We start from the raw sequence: 17592 nt of genomic DNA on the forward strand, positions 1-17592 counted from the left end.
TGGCAAACTACGCTTCGATTTCAAGCGAAGGGCAACGCATTTCTTTAAACAAGAAACTTATTTTGAAAATATTGGCCGGTTGTACCCGTTAGCTCTGTTTACCTTGATAGAGCACAGCCCAGGTAGTGTTTTGCCCGCTGCTCTCGGAGTGGTGCTACAAGGAGGGGCTGAAAGTGGGTTCTTCTTCCCAGAATCATTCAGGTCCGTGGGACACATACAGCCCAATTTGATCCTATCTGGGGTGGACCAAAAAAACCTCCATAATTTACAAAACAGATGATTAACAGATGGAAGTGTGTTAGTTTTTACTTGTGCATTACAGCTTACACCGCTGTAATACATCATAGTGGATATACAAAGGCGCAAAACATTCACGTGCGTTTTAAAACTAAAGAGTAACAATGTTTTTAATCCTTTACGATCTAAAAAACTTGAGATATCCAATATAACATTATTATCGACTTCTATTATCACTTTGCAAAGCCATTCAGTTGCCCAGATATGACCATTCTGAAGTCCAGTTGTTTGAACCCATTCTTGGTTCCATATAGCATGAGTCAAGGGGATGAGGATGTAAAAGTAACCTTTGAGCTCAGTTTGAAAAAGTCAGAAAAACTAATAAGAGAAGTTCAAAGAATAACTGACAGAACCTAATAGTCCTATTGCCTTATAGAAGACACAGGGGTGTTGTCCTAACATCAAACATGTATCAGCCTCTCTGATGCTGAGTAAGTTTGGCTTGTTCAGAATATTTGCCTGAATTGAAAAAAACCTGATCAAATCTTTCTCTTTTGTATGTCCACTGTCAGGAGTTGAGTTTTGTCATTCCTCAAATTCTCCTCTTTGCTGCAAACTCTGCAGCGAGCTGAGTGGCCATGTTCCTGTATCATTTTCTCATACTGTTTACACAGGTGCTGGACCCCCAGTGCCACACAACCAGGCAGACCAGCATATTTTTGTTCAGGGAGAGCAAAGTCATTGTAACCCATTTAATCGTACAGCTGTCCCTTTTTTCTTAGAGAGCTTCACCAGTCTGTATCTTTAGAATAAAACCAGTCACCTATTTTGGTCATATACAGAGAGATGATAATGGTATAATTAAAATTCATTTCAATTTTATTTATGTAACAGAAAAACGCAACAGCAGTCATCGTAAGGCATTTTATATTGAAAGGTAGATACCCTGCAATAATACAAAAAATACAATAACACAATGATACAGAGAAAACAATCAGATGACTCACTTTGAACATGAACGTGGCAACAGTGGTTTCTTCCCCTTTAACAGGAAGAGACCTCCGGCAGAACCAGGCTCAGGGAGGGGCAGATGTCTGCTGAATAACTTGACTTCATCACATAGTTTATAATAAAATAAAGACTTCCCACAAACCATCCACGATGTCTTTTCATTTTGGTCAACACCTACTAAAGCTGGACCCTATCCCCGCTGTCACAGGGCAAAGGGGACATATTCTAGACAAGTATGGTCCAATTTACCATTGGACTGTGGGAGAAAACTAGATTATCAGGGGAAACCATCCAAAGGTCACACAGAAACGACCCCTACCAGTGAGATGAATTCAAACCCAGTGACTTCTTGCTTTGAAGCAAGAGTCCTAACCACTGGACCACCATGATGCCCGGTGTCCTCAAACAATGATCTTAAATATCAAAGTTTCCCTTTGGAGTCTCTCCTTCTCAAGAGAGAATTTCTGTTTTTATCCAGATAAAGGGATGAAAGGAAAACTCCCTGATAGAAAACCTTTCTGCCTGTGAATGATGTAATTGTACCTTTGTAGCACCATCTAGACTGATAGTTGTCAATCATTTTGCTTCTCAGCTGTTGTTTTATGAGATCTTTTAGTCTATTTCATTTTGTCATTTAACTTGATTCAGTGCTTCCGCCAGTAATCAGGCCGGGCTCTGGCTAGTGGAATTGAAATTTAACCCCGGTCATTCATGATTTAATAGGGGCAAGTAGGTTTGGTTCATTTTCTCTTTAAAAAATTAAATAATAATTATAAAATATTGTGTTAATCTTGATTATCGTTTTCTGATATTAACATTTGTTTGATGATCTGACACGTGATTAAATGGGAAGGGGGTGAACGCAGCACTGTAAGCCCCGTGAATGCTTCACGGGGCTTACAGTGCTTCACATTACTTGAGTAGTAAATACTGTATCATTTGAGCAAGCTGAGTTATACTTCATTACACTTTCTCACCACGAGCTATCTAAAATACAGGCAACCAGGCATTATACTTCAAAAGTATACACAACTCAGTGTTCATTACCAAGACTCAAGGACTTTACTGTTAGGTAATGAAAAACATCCAGACTCTCCTTAACTTGATGAATTTGCTTTTTTTTCTTTCCGAGATTCTTGTCCTTGCTGCTTTTCTCCAAAAAGTCAGATGGGGGCGATGTAGTCCCAGCTGTAAGATATCCTCTCCCCCAGATATCCCACCTCCGCACTAACTTTGCAGGCTGTGTCCCAGCACAGGTTTCATGTCCTGCACAACCTCCCGCTTCAAACTATATGCACAAGCTCATATAAAATCCGTACTTTTCATGGTTTGCTTATCCTACATGTTCATTTCATTGGACAATGTTGTTGGTGGGGCAAATCTGGGATTCCTTTCCTCTCTTGCTACCCCTTCTCTTTGTTTTGGGTATATCGTGCTACTCGTTTTAGCGATTTATAACCAATTATCTAATTATTTTATAAGCCATAACTAATGATAAATAAAGATCCAAGCATGGGATGCAAAAGTAGTGCCATCAAAATGCTCATCTTGACCAGATCAATCAATCAACCAATCAAAAACCTCCGTTTGTTTTACAGTTATCAAAGATCAAAAGCTTAAAGTGAAAAGTTGTCAAAGATTTTCCTGATTTTTATCAGGTTACTGACTCAGCAGCACACCAATTTTTCATGCAGCAAATTTGCAAGCCACTAATCTCCCTAAATTAAAACCAAGTAACTGAAAATGTATGCATACAAAGTGAACTGTTCATGAACTATCCCGTCTTTCAACTACATCCTCGAATTACATTAGGAATTAAGGTTTTTAGCTCTACACAGGCAAAGCTGCTGTGAGAAAACTTCACTGGCTTATAGCTATGAGGAAGATAACTTTGCGGTACAAAATCAAAACACCATTACCATAATCAATTATATGTTCAACTACTGGAAAAGAAAAGAAGAAGAAAAGAGAAAAGCTTCATTTAGCTTCTCATGGAGCTTTTTATACCTCAGAAAGCTCTCCTGGGGTTGTGGGCGTGAGGAAAGGATAAGCACCCGCCGTTCTCTCTCTCTTTCTCTCTCAGAGTATAGGTGGATGTGTAGACAGGAGTTATGACAAAGCACGGGGGAGAAGGACGGAAGGGCTGATCAGACTACAGGATGGAAAATGGGTGGAATTTCAATGAAGGGAAACAACTGAGTAAATTCGCACTTTTGTCTCTGATCTCTCCGATGTTCATGTGTGAAAACACAATGTTTGCATTGTTCCACACTCAGTAGCTTTTGTTTGGTAAACTACAGGGGGAAGAGAACATTAAACTACAAACTACCCCACATCAGATTCAGAGGGGACATTTGACTCATAAGAGATCCCAGCACATGGCCTTCTGTATGCTGACATTGTCAGAAAATGGCCTTTTTCTGCCTCTTTCCAGCACAAACATACCAAATCTGTTAGGTGGTGAATCCACAGAGTTCTCCAGGAGCAATGGAAAAGTTAGTGCTGATGGTGTGGATGATACTGGTTATATGTGTGGGGCTATGTGAAGATCAGTGCAGGGGTGGAGTGGTTTGTCAAAATTGCAGTCATCTCCCTCCAGCTCCTCTGCCTGTATCTGGGGCGTGTACTGCCTTGGAAAAAAAAACAACTCACAAGCTTGCAACTCCTGCAGCTCCAGCGAGCCAGTCCGGATTTTTACCCAGTTAGGGGACACTGATCACCATCAGCACCATCAGCAGCAGCTCTCTCTCTCCTTCAAACACCCCCACAGTCTTTCTCCCTCCCTCTGTCCGTCTGTCTATCCCTCTCTATAAGACCAGCATCTCCTTTCTTTGCTCCTCTTGTCAAGCTGCAATCATGTCCTCAAACGGCGCCGACGGGGACCTGCTGCAGATCCCTCTGGGCCTCATCAACAGCGAGGGCAAGTATCTGACTGCGGAAACATTCGGCTTCAAAATCAACGCCTCGGCCAGCAGCCTGAAGAAGAAGCAGACGTGGACCCTGGAGCAGACAGGGGAAGACGACAGCGCCGTGTTCCTCCTGTCCCACCTGGGCCGCTACCTCGCCACGGACAAAGACGGCAACGTTACCGCGGACAGCGAGACGCGCGAGCGGGACTGCCGCTTCGTCATAACGGTGCACGAGGACGGGCGGTGGTCGTTGCAGTCCGAGCCCTACGGCCGCTTCCTCGGCGGCAGCGAGGACCGGATCACCTGCTTTGCGCAGACCGCCTCGCCGGCGGAGAGATGGAGCATGCACCTGGCCGTGCACCCGCAGGTCAACCTCTACAGCTTCGCCCGCAAGCGCTTCGCCCACCTGAGCGCCCGGCAGGAGGTGTCAATAGATCGGGATGTCCCCTGGGGGGTCGACTCGCTTGTGACCCTGGTGTACCGCGATCAGCGCTACCACCTCGAGACTTCTGACAACCGGTTTTTGCGCAACGACGGCAACCTGTCCACCGCAACGGACAAGGATACCGGCTACATGCTCGAGTTCCACTCCGGGAAAGTGGCATTCCGCGACTGTAACGGTCGCTACCTGGCCCCCGTAGGCCCCACCGGCACTATGAAGTCTGGGAGGAGCACCCGGGTGGGAAAGGATGAACAGTTCGGCCTGGAGCGCAGCCACGCGCAGGTCGTGCTGACTGCAGGCAACGAGAGAAACGTCTCCACAAGGCAAGGTGAGGCTGTACAGCTGCACTGACCCAAGAGACACCAAGTAAAAGAAATGCAGTTTCACCGTGAGGTCACCGCATAGCTGGACACAGCAGGAGGCAGCTGTTGCGTGTCTGCATGAAAAAGTAGAGCAGAATTAGAGACCCCCGTTAGCTCATTTTCCTCCCACACCATGTGTTTTTCATTATCGCCCCCCTCCCCTCCGCTCTTTTTTTGTAGTTGTTGGGGGGCGGGGGGCAGTCCCTGCCAGTTTAACATTTTTCCTGCAGTAATTCTACCCCTGCTCTGTGGTTGCTGGCCCCGGGTCAGCTTCAGTCTGCAGCTGTGCATCGTTCTTTATCTCAGAACAGACAGAAAACGAGGGCAGATTTGCTTTGGAGACAATGGGAAAATGGTGGAGAGGCAGAGAACGCGGGCCACAAAGAGCGAGGTGTGCCTTACACAGGTCTTTATCCCACATGCAACCTCATTGTCTCGTTGCCTCCCGGTCTCTAATTGATTCTGTGCACAACATTAGCGGGGATTTATCAGTGTGTGAGTGAGTGTGAGACAGACAGAGAGCATACCAAGGGAAATAGAGGATGGTTTGCTTGAATGAGGTCAGTGTATGTAAGGCAGTGACTTGTGACCTAAATTGTGACCATAATTGAAAGGCTGATGGAAAGCAGGACCAGGGGACTTGGACTTATAATTCATCACAATTTCCTTTCTTTGTTAAAGAAATAACAGTGCTGCTGCATTTGTACAAACCACTAATGGTTCAGTGGGCTCAATATGGGCATTGCACAAGCATTTTGTTAACTGGCAGCTTGGGTGTCAGTAATGAGGACAGAGACATTTTTACTCTCTCAACTCTTCCAAGGTGGACTGGTTTTATGTAATGCGAGGCTGAGTCCAGTTTCGTGTCTTTGTAAGAAATCTACTGGTCAAATCTTTTTGCTCTTTGTCTGGAACCATTTCCCCTATCAATAGATGTGTTAAACTCGCGCTAAATTCATATTCAAACATATTAACACGTTTCTTCTTCTGGTATTCAAAATATGTTGTCTCGATGTGGGTTGCAGAGATGATGGGGCTCTGCCATTTCACCACATCCCAAAGGTGCTCTACTGGATGACTGTGGAGGCTATTTGAGTACAGTGAATTTGTTTCCATGTACCGGTTTAAGATGATTTAAGCTTTGTGACGTGGTGTGGTATGCTGCGGCCACAAAGGGATGGACATGGTCAGCGACAATACTCAGGTAGGCTATGGTGTTCAAACAATGGTCAGTTGGTACTGAGGGGCCCAAAGTATGACAAGAAAATATCCACCACACCATTACACCACCAGCCTGAGCCAGTAATATACAGTAAAATAGATCCATGTTTTCATGTTGTTTATATCAAATCCTGAACCAATTATCCAAATGTTGCAGCAGAAATTGAAACTCAACAGAGTAAGAAAAGCTTTTTCCAGTCTTTTGTTGTCCAGGTTTGGTAAGCTTCTGTAAATTGTAGCCTCAGTTTCCTGTTCTTAGCTGACAAGACTGGCACTCAGTGAGATCTTCTATGCTGTACAGTCCAGAGGTTGCCTTCCTGTTGCTGTCCTATCAGCTTGAAGCAGTCTGACCATTCTTCTCTGAACTCTGACATCAACAAGGCATTTTTGCCTAGAGAACTGCTGTTTCTCTGTAATTTATCTTCTCTGTAAACTGTTACTTGAATCACATCTCTTCTCCATTTTCATGCTTGGTTTAAACTTAATATCCAAATACATTAACTCTGATCACGGTCTCACTAACATCTCCTCATATGTAAGAACACGATTCCCTCTATGGAGGGATATGGTGGAATACCAGTCCCTTCATGTAATTGTTCATTACAAGGTTGGTGGATTTGTTCTGAGCAACCATGTCATGATTTATGTAAAATACATTGCAGTTGAATTTTTAAAATGCAATTTTATGTGCCATTTAGTTCCATTATATTGTAGGAAAACCGCTTATATCTGCAAAACTGGCAACTCACACCAAAAAAGCTTAGACAAATATCATTACAGCACATGTATTTAATTCATGATTTGATTTATGGGTGAACTCTTTCTTGTTTTGATGAACTCACAATTATTTTTCAGCTCTACAATTTAGCTCATTGTTTTGGTTTTAGTCTCAGAGCCTATATTTGCAGATGGCTGCCTTTTTAAAAACAATTAATTCACTTTAATATAGTTGTCCAGTAAAAAACAAAGAAAAAGGGAGAAAAAAACAGCAGATTGGGGGTGAACTCAAGTAGCTATTTCCCCTTGCAGATGAAGTGAAACGAATTACAGCTTAAAGTGGGGAACATTTAAGGGGCACTTGTCATTTGACCTCAAACATGGCTCCAACTCAGTGGTCATCCCCCTGATCAGCAGCAGACAATTCTGCATGGAGCAGCTGACTGGATCAGCTCTGGATCAAGGCGTGTTAACATATGGCTATGTAACACACACATTTGTTTTTACACAGCACTTGATTTGAATGGTTTGCTTTTGAGTTTCAAATCTTTAGCATATAGTTGGAGTGTACGTGTTTTGAGTCAGCAGGCTGACAAATGGATCATAAGCAGAGATGTTCTCGACACATTAGAATTCTAACTGATCAATGAAACATTTAATGATGAGGAAAAACTTTCTACTTTATCGTTACTCTGCTCAAATGACCACATCTACTTCTTCTTCTTTTATCTAGTCCCATTCAGGACTGGTGAATCCACTGAATGGGTGCAGTAAGGCCCAGATCTTTGTGAGTTTGAGACATCCTCTGGCTTTAAGAGTCTCTCGGGAGAAAGTTCATAAATTTAAGGGTTTGAAAGTTTCAGACATCCAGAGACAAGAAGGAAAGCTGACAGCAGTCTGCCCCACTTTTCTAGGCATGGATTTGTCAGCCAATCAGGATGAGGAAGGGGACCAGGAAGTCTTTCAGCTGGAGATGAGCCGTGAGGACAGGAAGTGTGCTTTCAGGACCGCTGCTGGAAAATACTGGACACTCACAGCTACCGGAGGACTGCAGTGCACTGCCTCCACCAAGTAACAACACACATACGCACACACCATATAATGTTGAATGTTGGTTAACACCCATTTTATTTCATGCATAACCAACATTCAGTGGAATAACTGGCTTGTTTATTGTGTGGGTGTGTTTCAGGTCTGCCAACAGTTACTTTGAATTGGAGTGGCGTGACGGCCGTGTGTGTATCCGTGCAGCCAATGGCAAGTATGTGACTGCTAAGAAGAACGGGCAGCTGGCTGCTACCATTGACAGCGCAGGTCAGCCATGCTCCTTACATTCCCAAATACAACGTTTTCACCAAAAAAAAGCTTTGATGCACATATCAACATATTAAATGTGATATGTGTGAAAAAAAGATGTTATGGTTCAGCATTGATGGTGCCTGCGCAGATGTTCGAGTTACCTATGCCACGTCCTCTAATGCCCCCATATACCCGCGTAAGGTGCTTTTATGAAACAAGCCACAGAGTAGTTTGGTCCAACCTTAATCTTTTTTCACTTCAGGGGAGGCCGAACAGTTCCTGATGAAGCTCATCAACCGTCCAATCATCGTCCTCCGCGGGGCGCACGGGTTCATCGGGGCTCGAAAAGCTGGAACGGCAACCCTAGACTCCAACCGAGCATCCTACGATGTTTTTCAGCTGGAGTTCCACAATGGTGCTTACTCCTTCAAAGGTGGGTAACTGTTTGAATAGAACAATAAAATTGTGTGTCACTTAGATGCAATGTGTTGTTTTGGCAGGTCATACTGTTTTTTTCTTACTAGAAGTCACAGAACGTGACTTATGTGAGACTAGTTAATGCATTTGAATACTTTCCAGGGAGCCGGGTCTAATGTGGATAACAAGAAATGTGCAGTTATATTTAGTGTTTTGTCATAGATATACTTAATATAACTGAAGCTACCTACACAACACAGCAGTTGTGCTAGAATGAGACAAAGAAGCTGACTGAAACCTCTGTAGCAAAAGAGCCTGTATCAGATTCAGATCGTTCAATAAACAATGCTTCTATTTTCTTGTCTCGTGGCTTTGATTTGATTTTCTAATGAATGTGGTGATGTTTGCCATGGTGTTTAAAATAGTGTTCTCCACAACCCAACCCTCTTCAACCCCACCCTGCTTAAGGGAAAGTCAATATTTAAGCATCTAATGGGAAAGCCATTATAGCTGTATGGATCACTCACCCGGGGCCATCTCCCATTTGAACCATCATACTCAGGCTTGACAGGGAGCCAGTATGATGCATTATTTTTCATCTTGTATTGTATTGTTGGCCAGCAAATTCTGATCCCAAAGTATTTTAAACATTTAAATAAAATTATGTCACATATCTTTTCCTTGAATTCCTAAACTAAATTGATAAAATTGATATACTTATATATGTGTACTGTGTGTCTGCGGAGCCTCATTAAGTGTGTTGTTTGTCCAGACTCCCAGGGGAAGTACTGGTGTTTTGGAGATGGCACAGCCATTGTGTGCGGCGACTCATCGCCTGTCCAGTTCCTGCTCGAGTTCTGTGACCTCAACAAGATGGCCATTCGTACTCTGAGGGGGAAGTATCTCAAAGGGGATCACGCTGGAGGGCTCAAGGCGAGTGCAGACTCCCTGGAGAGCGCCACCCTCTGGGAATATTGAGAAAGCACAGCTGGACTTCTCCACTATGCTTCAAACTAGAGGTAGTTAGTGTAGGTAGCAGTTCTTTCTTTCTTTTGCATATGTGTGCGTGCCTGTGTGCGTGTGCGCAGTTCTGAATTTGTTTGGCTGGGTGGCGGAAAAATGACGCTGACGAGAGGAACCAAAGTGCTAAAGGTGTTTTGTTTTTGTTGTTTTTTAAAAATTTCTCAGTAATGATCTCATCTTACTGGTCTTTGTACTGGAGGCTTGGATTTACAACGACTTGCTGTTAACTGAATGCATTGTAGTGTGATTGCACAGTATTTGTTTCACTCCCAGTTAAACTTTACACATGCCGTACCTGATAACTGTCAGGACAGTTATTGTTATAAGTTGTGCCTATCTGTGGTAACTACTGGTGTAAATGAACGTGTTGAATACTATAACCCATAACTCGCAGTATCTAACCTTCTCCTGCTAATTGTCCTGCTGCCTCTATACGCTGCTTACATCTCCTATTCTCGTTCAAAGTGTAACGCATAATGCTCATCAGATGAAGGAATGTTACTGATTTACACGCGTCTGCTGTAAATACTGCTCTTTTTTTGTCACTCAATTATTGAAACCATAGCAACCATGGGAAACACAGAGCCAGGGGCTGGCAGATGTGTCTTTTTTTGCCTGTACACTCTTGGTGAATAAAATAAAAACAGTTTGAAAGGAGCTTCGAAACTCACTCACCGAGTGAAGGAGTCGCCTTAGCACAATAATGACACACAACGCACTCAAACGCACACAAATGCATATAAATAAAAATGCATTAATTCCAGCTGTTCTAACACAGCGCCCAAAAATGAGCACAATATTACAGCGTCCTTTTTGAACTACGTTAAAAGCACATGTTTGTGGTGATGAAGTGCCCGCCTTGGATTGTGTGCTGCTGCTGCTGCTGCTGCTGGTGTGTAAACACAATGGTGGAGTCATCTCTCTGGCTGTGCCTTTCATAGAGTACTCTGTCTTTTCCCTTTCATGCTCGTACATTTCAATCAAGTGAAAAGTCCAATAAAGTTTACCTTCTCAACAGTGGATCGTCTTGTTTTTCTCTTGGTTGATTTTACTTGAAAGGGTTAGCTCCACAAAGAGAGGGCATTTGTGGGTTTGAGGGATTATTTCTAAAGATTCACACTAACTTCCATCTACATGTTCATCTGCTTCCATCTACAGCCAATTAGAGTGTTACAGAAACTGATATGACATTCATTTATTTTATGTGGGGCAAACTGATGTAGGCCAAAATATCTTTATTCCTTGCTTGTTTGGGCAGGACTACACCATGAGAACTCCTATAATAACTTTTTCAATGCAACACTAAATTCTTTAATGGCAGTTTAAATTGTTGGTTGTATGTGACCCTGATAAGGATTGATGGGAACAATAACTGTAGAAACAGGGACAGTATAAAAGTTATAAGTGGTGAACCTTGATGAAAGGGTTAGTGATATCTCCTTATGAAGCCTTGGGCACAAATCACTTTTCAGAGTTATTTAAACTAGATGTGATGTGTGAAACCACACGCTTCCTCACTGCCTGACGACCTTTCAATCCAAAGTTCTTACAATGTGCTTACAATAACTTGTAAGTTATTCAGTGTTAAGCTTGCACCTGCGATTTCTTGCTGCCAGAGCAGCTGTCTTGCCTAATCACTCACTTCCTTGTTGTGGTTTTTATAGGATCATTTCAGTCATATTCCAATCATGATGATTGTGTGCAGTGACAAGACATTTTATAAGGTGTATATAGCCAGCCCTTGGCTCTGCTGCTGCAAAATGGTAGTGTGCTTACAATTTCATTTTGAGCATGCTCAAAGTACAGCCTCACAAGTTCCCTGCCTCTGGTCTAATCTTGCCCGTAATATAACTGAATTGATCCCATAAAAACAAGTCCGAAAAAGGAAGTGAGAGCAATATTGCAGATCACATGATTAGGTAAGATAGCTACTCTGGGAGCAAGAAGTCATCCTGCCCCTTTACAGGAATCCGCTTGATAGATGTAACTTTAAAACTGAACAGCTCGAGTCGAGAGATGACAGCTTGAACAAAATGCACATAGTGAAAAAGATAAACCTGATAATACTTAATAATGCTGTTTTTATTGTTATTAAATTGTGCATATGGATCAATAACAGGGCTCAGCTGATCTGTCTGTGCAACAACTGAGCTCAGCATTTGGGTCACATGTTTCTTCATGTTACACCTAAACAGAAAAGAAGGTGGACCTACATTATTATTCTTTTCATAGATTTTTTCCTCCAACCATCTTGTTCTGATGAGGCTATTTAGCAAATGCTGTTGTGTGTGGGAGAAGGAAGACAGAGCCTGCATCACGTCCCCCTGAGAGTGCACTGAGCCAAAACGGTAGAGGAGAAAGCCAGCCGAGCTCAAGAACGAGGTAACCTACTCCACTTTCTCTCTTCTGCAGACCAAATCTCAACTCTTGAACGCTATAATGGGTGCAAAACTTACGTGTTTGAATACACGCAAAAGCAGACGAACGATCATCCTTCATCTTTCACTGCAGGGTCTCTGCGTGTTGCCATGGCAACAAGTAATGCAGGAGCGAGGCTTTAGGAAGATGACTGTTGAAAGATGGAACACACATTGCTGAATAATCCCAGCAAACCTTGTAATAACCAAAACAGAACCGCCCTGTGTAACTACAAACACAGTTTCTGACACACTCACATGAGGACTGTGGAAATTAAAAGCCTGAGTGCTTATTAAATGGATTGGAACGTCCACTGTGCTCAAGGTAATATGATAACCTCCCATGCCTTTTTCAGTCTGTGTGCATAAAGTCTTTAAGAGAAAGCACATGTCGGGTTTGAGCCAAATCCTCCTGCCAGAAAAAAGCTCACATGGCACTGGAGCGGAGGGACAGAGCAATGAACAGAAGTGAAGACAAAGCAGGAATGAGGTTTTCTTTGTCCTTCAGTTATAGGACAGATTTCTCCTGGGCAATAAACGTGATAAAGAAACTCCTCAAAGTGAAATGGGACAGCGTTTTACCATCCTGAGAAAACTGTAAGAACAGTTGTTTTTTTATTTCATTTATATATATATATATATATATATATATATATATATATATATATATATATATATATATATATATATATATATATTCTTTTTTTAGGATAAATTATGTAATGTGTCTATAGTCATACCAGTGGGAGAACTCTTGAGTAACATGCTAATACTAGAATGTACCACACTCACAATGACAGTGTTCTCATACACTATGTCTAGCAGCAGTGTCCCTTTATGCAAACTCATAAAAGGACGTTAAATCTTTTATGATTCTTGAAGTAAAAAACCATAACCATAATAAAATACACACTCACTCATGTTCATGTCTTAATGAGGACATCTAAGTGACATAATGCCTTCCCCAGCCTCTTACCCTAACCATCAAAAATGAATGCCTAACCCTAACCCTTAGCCTAAATCTAACTATAACCTAATTGTAACCCTGACACTAAAACCACAGTTTGAGCCTCAAACATGCCTTCAAACTCGTGGGGAGAGGTGACTGTTGGTCCCCACATGTACAGTAGCATTGCAATTTTCTGTCCTCACAAGGATGTCTAAACATGTACACATATATCAGAGAACTGCAGCAGATGCTAGTGTTTTGAAGAAGCCCACAGTTGACACACTTCAGAATCATCTAAACTGCATGAAAACGTTTTCTTTTAATGTGCCTCTCTGACTGAGACAGGACAGACTTTGTTTAAGGGTAAGCTACTGTAAGATATGAAGCCGATTTCATTATTTATACCCATGATTCCTGTGTAACATATCGATGACTCTTTGCTGTTACTTCTGCACAGATCACATACTTGCAACAGCAGCAACTTCCCAGTTTTTAATTGCAACTCCAACTGTCTCAATGCTTTTTTAATGTGTCTACTGCTGCCATCTAGTGTACATCATTTAAAAATGCTTTAAACCTGATTTTCACTTTATCACCAAAGTATATGGGCACTTCTGTTATTCCTAGCTTAAACTATATCCTTAATTAATATTATTAATTAAGATAAATATTATTATAATTAATATTATTAATTAAGATAAATGATTATTATAACTGTGCATTAAGGCAAATATTGCCCTGGCAACATTTATATTTATATTTATATTTTAGGTGAGTATGTGGAGCAGTATTCTGGTGCATTGTCTCACAATCCAAAGGTCCTGGGTTCATATCCATCACCTGGCTGCAGCCTTTCTGTGAGGAATTATGTTAATTGGTGATTTAAAATTTCCCATAGGTGTGAATGGTTGTGTGTTTCTATGTCTTAGCCCTATGACAGACTGGTGACCTGTTCAGAGTCTACCCAGTGTCTCAGCCCACGGCAGCTGGGATAGGCTCCAGCTCCTTCCCACAGCCCTGACTTAAATAAGCAGAAGAAAATGGATAGACAGAAGGGTAATAAGTGTTTCCAGCTTTCTGGAATATGTTTCAGTGAAGCCATTGCTGATTTCAATCTGAAAATGTTTTAATGCACAAAAGCCAAGTGTGTAAAAGAAATTTCACACTACTTTTTGTTGTTGTTCTAAATTGTTGTATTACCGGTAATTTGTGTTTCACACCTCGCAGCTACCATATGGATTTACCCAGATTCTGGAATGACCCAAAGCACTTAGAACCCCCCCTTAAAGCTGCAACCACTTATACGAGAGTTCCAGCAGGCCTCAGGTCAGTTTCAAGGTTGGCTTGTTCTGTTTTTACAGTTTGTTCCCATCTTATTTGCTCCTTTATATTACTGCATACACTTCTTCAAGGGTACAGATAAGAGACGCAAATGCACTCACCCAAATACACGCGCACAATGACAAGCTATCACAGTACCTATTTACCAAGTGATAGCCACGTCCCGCCAGACAGAGTTGGTCAGCGAGACACAGAGAATTTAGTTCTGTACTTCGTGCAGGGGCGTAATTTCCAGGGGGAGTTAGGGGGGTTATGACCCCCCAATAAAATTATGAATTATCTTGCATAAATAGGCTGTTGATTTTCTTTACTCATTTCAGTTATTACCAGCAGAATAGTTGCATGTTTAATCATCTGTGAATTTACCCAGATTTTTTTATTTATTTAGACAGAGATCTTGACCCCCCAATGTTCAGCAATGTTCAGCAATGTTACGCCCATGACTTCGTGACAGTAATTACACGCTTCATAAGAAAAATTTAGCGAGTACAGTTTTCTAAACCCCATTACTTGCATCACATAAATTCTACTCATGCCAGCCACCTGCTGCGCGGTCAATGTGTTCGCATCATCACACCACTGACAGCTTCTTCAGGGTGGTGCTGGTAGGTCCGCACAGCCAGTTACCACTGGGCAGCCTGATGCTTTCCAAATTTCTTTTGGAAGGCCAGCAGCGCTTTTAATTACAGGTAGTGCGCTTTAATCATCAGATTATAGAGCATGTGTATTTGCATCAAACAATGGGTCTTTGTGGCAGGACTGTCATTAAAAAGAAACCTTCCACACATGGTGTAAACATAACTGCACGTGACAGGACCTTGTTTGCGAGCATGTATGACTGTTTTTTTTTTTTTTTTTTTATTACCACCAGACTTCAGGTTGTGACCACAATAACAAATTCAGGTGTGGGTGGAAATGTTGAGTCAAAGGAATGAGAGAAATGAGCCAATAATTCAAAAGCAAAGGTGTAATCACAGAGCAGAAGACGGTGCACACATTTAGTTGGGAAGGGGAAGATTTACTGGTGACAGACTCACTGTGGTTAAGTCTCAAGTTTGACCACTGAACCTGAAATGGGACTTACATGCTTCTTTTAGATAGGAAAATCAAAATAACTTCTTCGCAGTTCAGAATCATGATTTATTTTATACTGGGCCTTGTAGCAGTCCCTTAATTCATCCTCTGTCAAGTAACAAGTTACAGCTCCCTCCTAGCTGTTTTTTTTAGCCAGCTTTCTTCTGATTGGCCACCCTTTGCAAACACAGGGTTTGATCAGCAGGTGGGGGTTCTTGCTCACCGCCAGAGCTGTATTTCTGCTGGTGGGAAGTAGAGTGCTGCAAGAATTAAATTTTACGATGAGGATTCAGAAAGGTATAGCATCCCCATTGTTCCATTAATAAAAAATAAAAAAAAGGGGGGGGGGGGGGATTAGGATCATTGCAGTAAATAAGCAAACGCAATGGTGGGATGTAAAAGGGCTAACCATGGGTTGTAAATTAACTACAAAGCTTCGACAGAAGCTTGTTATTGTATGCACACTGTTGTAAACTGTGGAAATGATTTATGATATCCGGGTTCCTGTGAAATACACTGGCATTGAGTTCCATGACTCACAAACGCTGCAAACAAACGCACGTGTTCGACTCTTTCACACATGTTGACATAAGCGCTGAAAAGACATTAAATCCATAAATCATTTATGTTTCCATGCTGCCAAATCGGGTGTGCTCCGTGGCTTTCAGAGTCTGAACTTGAGCGATTTTGAGCGGAGAACGACCGGGTGGGGTCGTATCGGTGGAGCAGCCTATAAATAGCCTGGCTGCATGGAGCTGCATAAAGCTGCACGTGCGCCGGGATCGTCGGGATGTCTCCGTCAGGGCGTCCCAACACGGTCCGGCTTGTATTCCTGGGAGCAGCGGGGGTTGGCAAGACCGCGCTCATCCACCGATTCCTCCACGACGGATTCGAGCACAAGTACACGCGCACTGTCGAGGAGCTTCACGTGCTCGAGTATGACACCGCGGGCTCTGAGGAGAAGATGCGGCTGGAGATACTGGACACGAGCGGCAGCTACTCGTTCCCGGCTATGAGGGAGCTCTGCATCCGACACAGCGACGCCTTCGCCCTGGTGTACGCGGCAGACGAGCCCGACTCCTTCGAGGAGGTGCGTCGACTGCGCGCCGAGATTCTGGAGCTGCGCGGCGGCGGCAGGAGCGTGCCCATCACCGTGGTCCGCAGCAAAGCGGATCTGACCGAGAGCGAAGGTCGAGCGCCGGTTGCCTGTGACGCCATGGCCACGGTGGAGGCTGAGTGGGGCGCAGACTTCGTGGAGGCGTCCGCGAGCACGGGCAGAAACGCGGTCGGGGTGTTCAGCTCGCTGCTGCAACAGGTGAACCTGCCGCCACGACTGAGCCCCGCGGCGTGGACACGCAGAGACACCGTGCCTAGGCCCCGAGCTAGGAAGAGACCCTCGCCGAAGAAGCACAACAGCTGTGTTCTGTCGTAGAAACCGCTGCAGCTGGACTGCGCCTGCTCAGTTTCGAGCCCGTTCTCACTCTAAAATGTTACGCTTTGGAGCGTGTTGCAGTTTAACACCTGTTCACGGGTGACGGCTCCTCGGGTCACTTTAATGTGTCTGAAAGCCAGCGGGGCCTGTAATGCTCATAGTTTAAGGGGAGCAAACGGGATGATGCACTTTATTTGAGTCCTGTTTTGTGTGTACATTTTTATATGGTGTCAGTAAAATAACTTTGTTGTAAAATGTGTCCGGTGCTTCATTTGTAAACCTTCCACTGGTCTTGGCACATCTCAAACGAGTCTGTCTATGCGTGGATCATAGAGTTAAACACCAATGTGAACAAGTGTCTGATGGGCCCTAGAGCTTTTTTCTTTCTTCAATAATCAGAAATCTCATAATGTGATGGTTAAAGTAACCATCAAAGCACACACACCTGTTCTTTTTCTCCTCTCATTCCCTTTGTCTGTTTGGTGGTCTCCTCTTTTTCCTCCTTTCAGCACCTCTCTTGCCAGTAGACTGCTACAGTCCCGCTCCCGGATGAGTGTTGAAACAATAGAGTACACTGAAAAAAAGGGATTGGCCAGCTCCTGGATTTACATAAGCATCTTGCGTGTATTTAACACAAGTGCCTCATGCTTTAAAGTTAACTTTAACTGCATAGTGTAGAAACTACATGATATGCAGAGAGGCTAGATTAAATTGTTCATATCATGTTCAAGTGAAGTAAGT

The 17592-nt window shown here is 43.1% G+C and overlaps 2 protein-coding genes across 2 annotated transcripts; both read left to right on the forward strand.

Moving 5' to 3' along the window:
* Positions 1-3874: 3874 nt before the first annotated feature.
* LOC147327461 (fascin-like) lies at positions 3875-10658 on the forward strand. Its single transcript, XM_086295105.1, has 5 exons — positions 3875-4927; positions 7814-7970; positions 8092-8213; positions 8461-8631; positions 9388-10658. Exons 1-5 carry the CDS (start codon positions 4105-4107, stop codon positions 9591-9593), a joined length of 1479 nt encoding a protein of 492 aa, XP_086151231.1. The 5' UTR covers positions 3875-4104; the 3' UTR covers positions 9594-10658.
* Positions 10659-15772: 5114 nt separating this feature from the next.
* LOC147327462 (GTP-binding protein Rhes-like) lies at positions 15773-17388 on the forward strand. Its single transcript, XM_086297546.1, has one exon. The coding sequence runs from the start codon at positions 16210-16212 to the stop codon at positions 16849-16851; it is 642 nt and encodes a 213-aa protein (XP_086153672.1). The 5' UTR covers positions 15773-16209; the 3' UTR covers positions 16852-17388.
* The last annotated feature ends 204 nt before the right edge of the window (positions 17389-17592 follow it).

This window comes from Aulonocara sp. 'chitande type north' Nkhata Bay, linkage group LG6 (genome assembly GCF_057382095.1).
Source record: "Aulonocara sp. 'chitande type north' Nkhata Bay isolate Kocher_YH1m ecotype deep benthic linkage group LG6, A_spYH_male_GT1.1, whole genome shotgun sequence".
NCBI classification, from domain to species: Eukaryota; Metazoa; Chordata; class Actinopteri; order Cichliformes; family Cichlidae; genus Aulonocara; species Aulonocara sp. 'chitande type north' Nkhata Bay.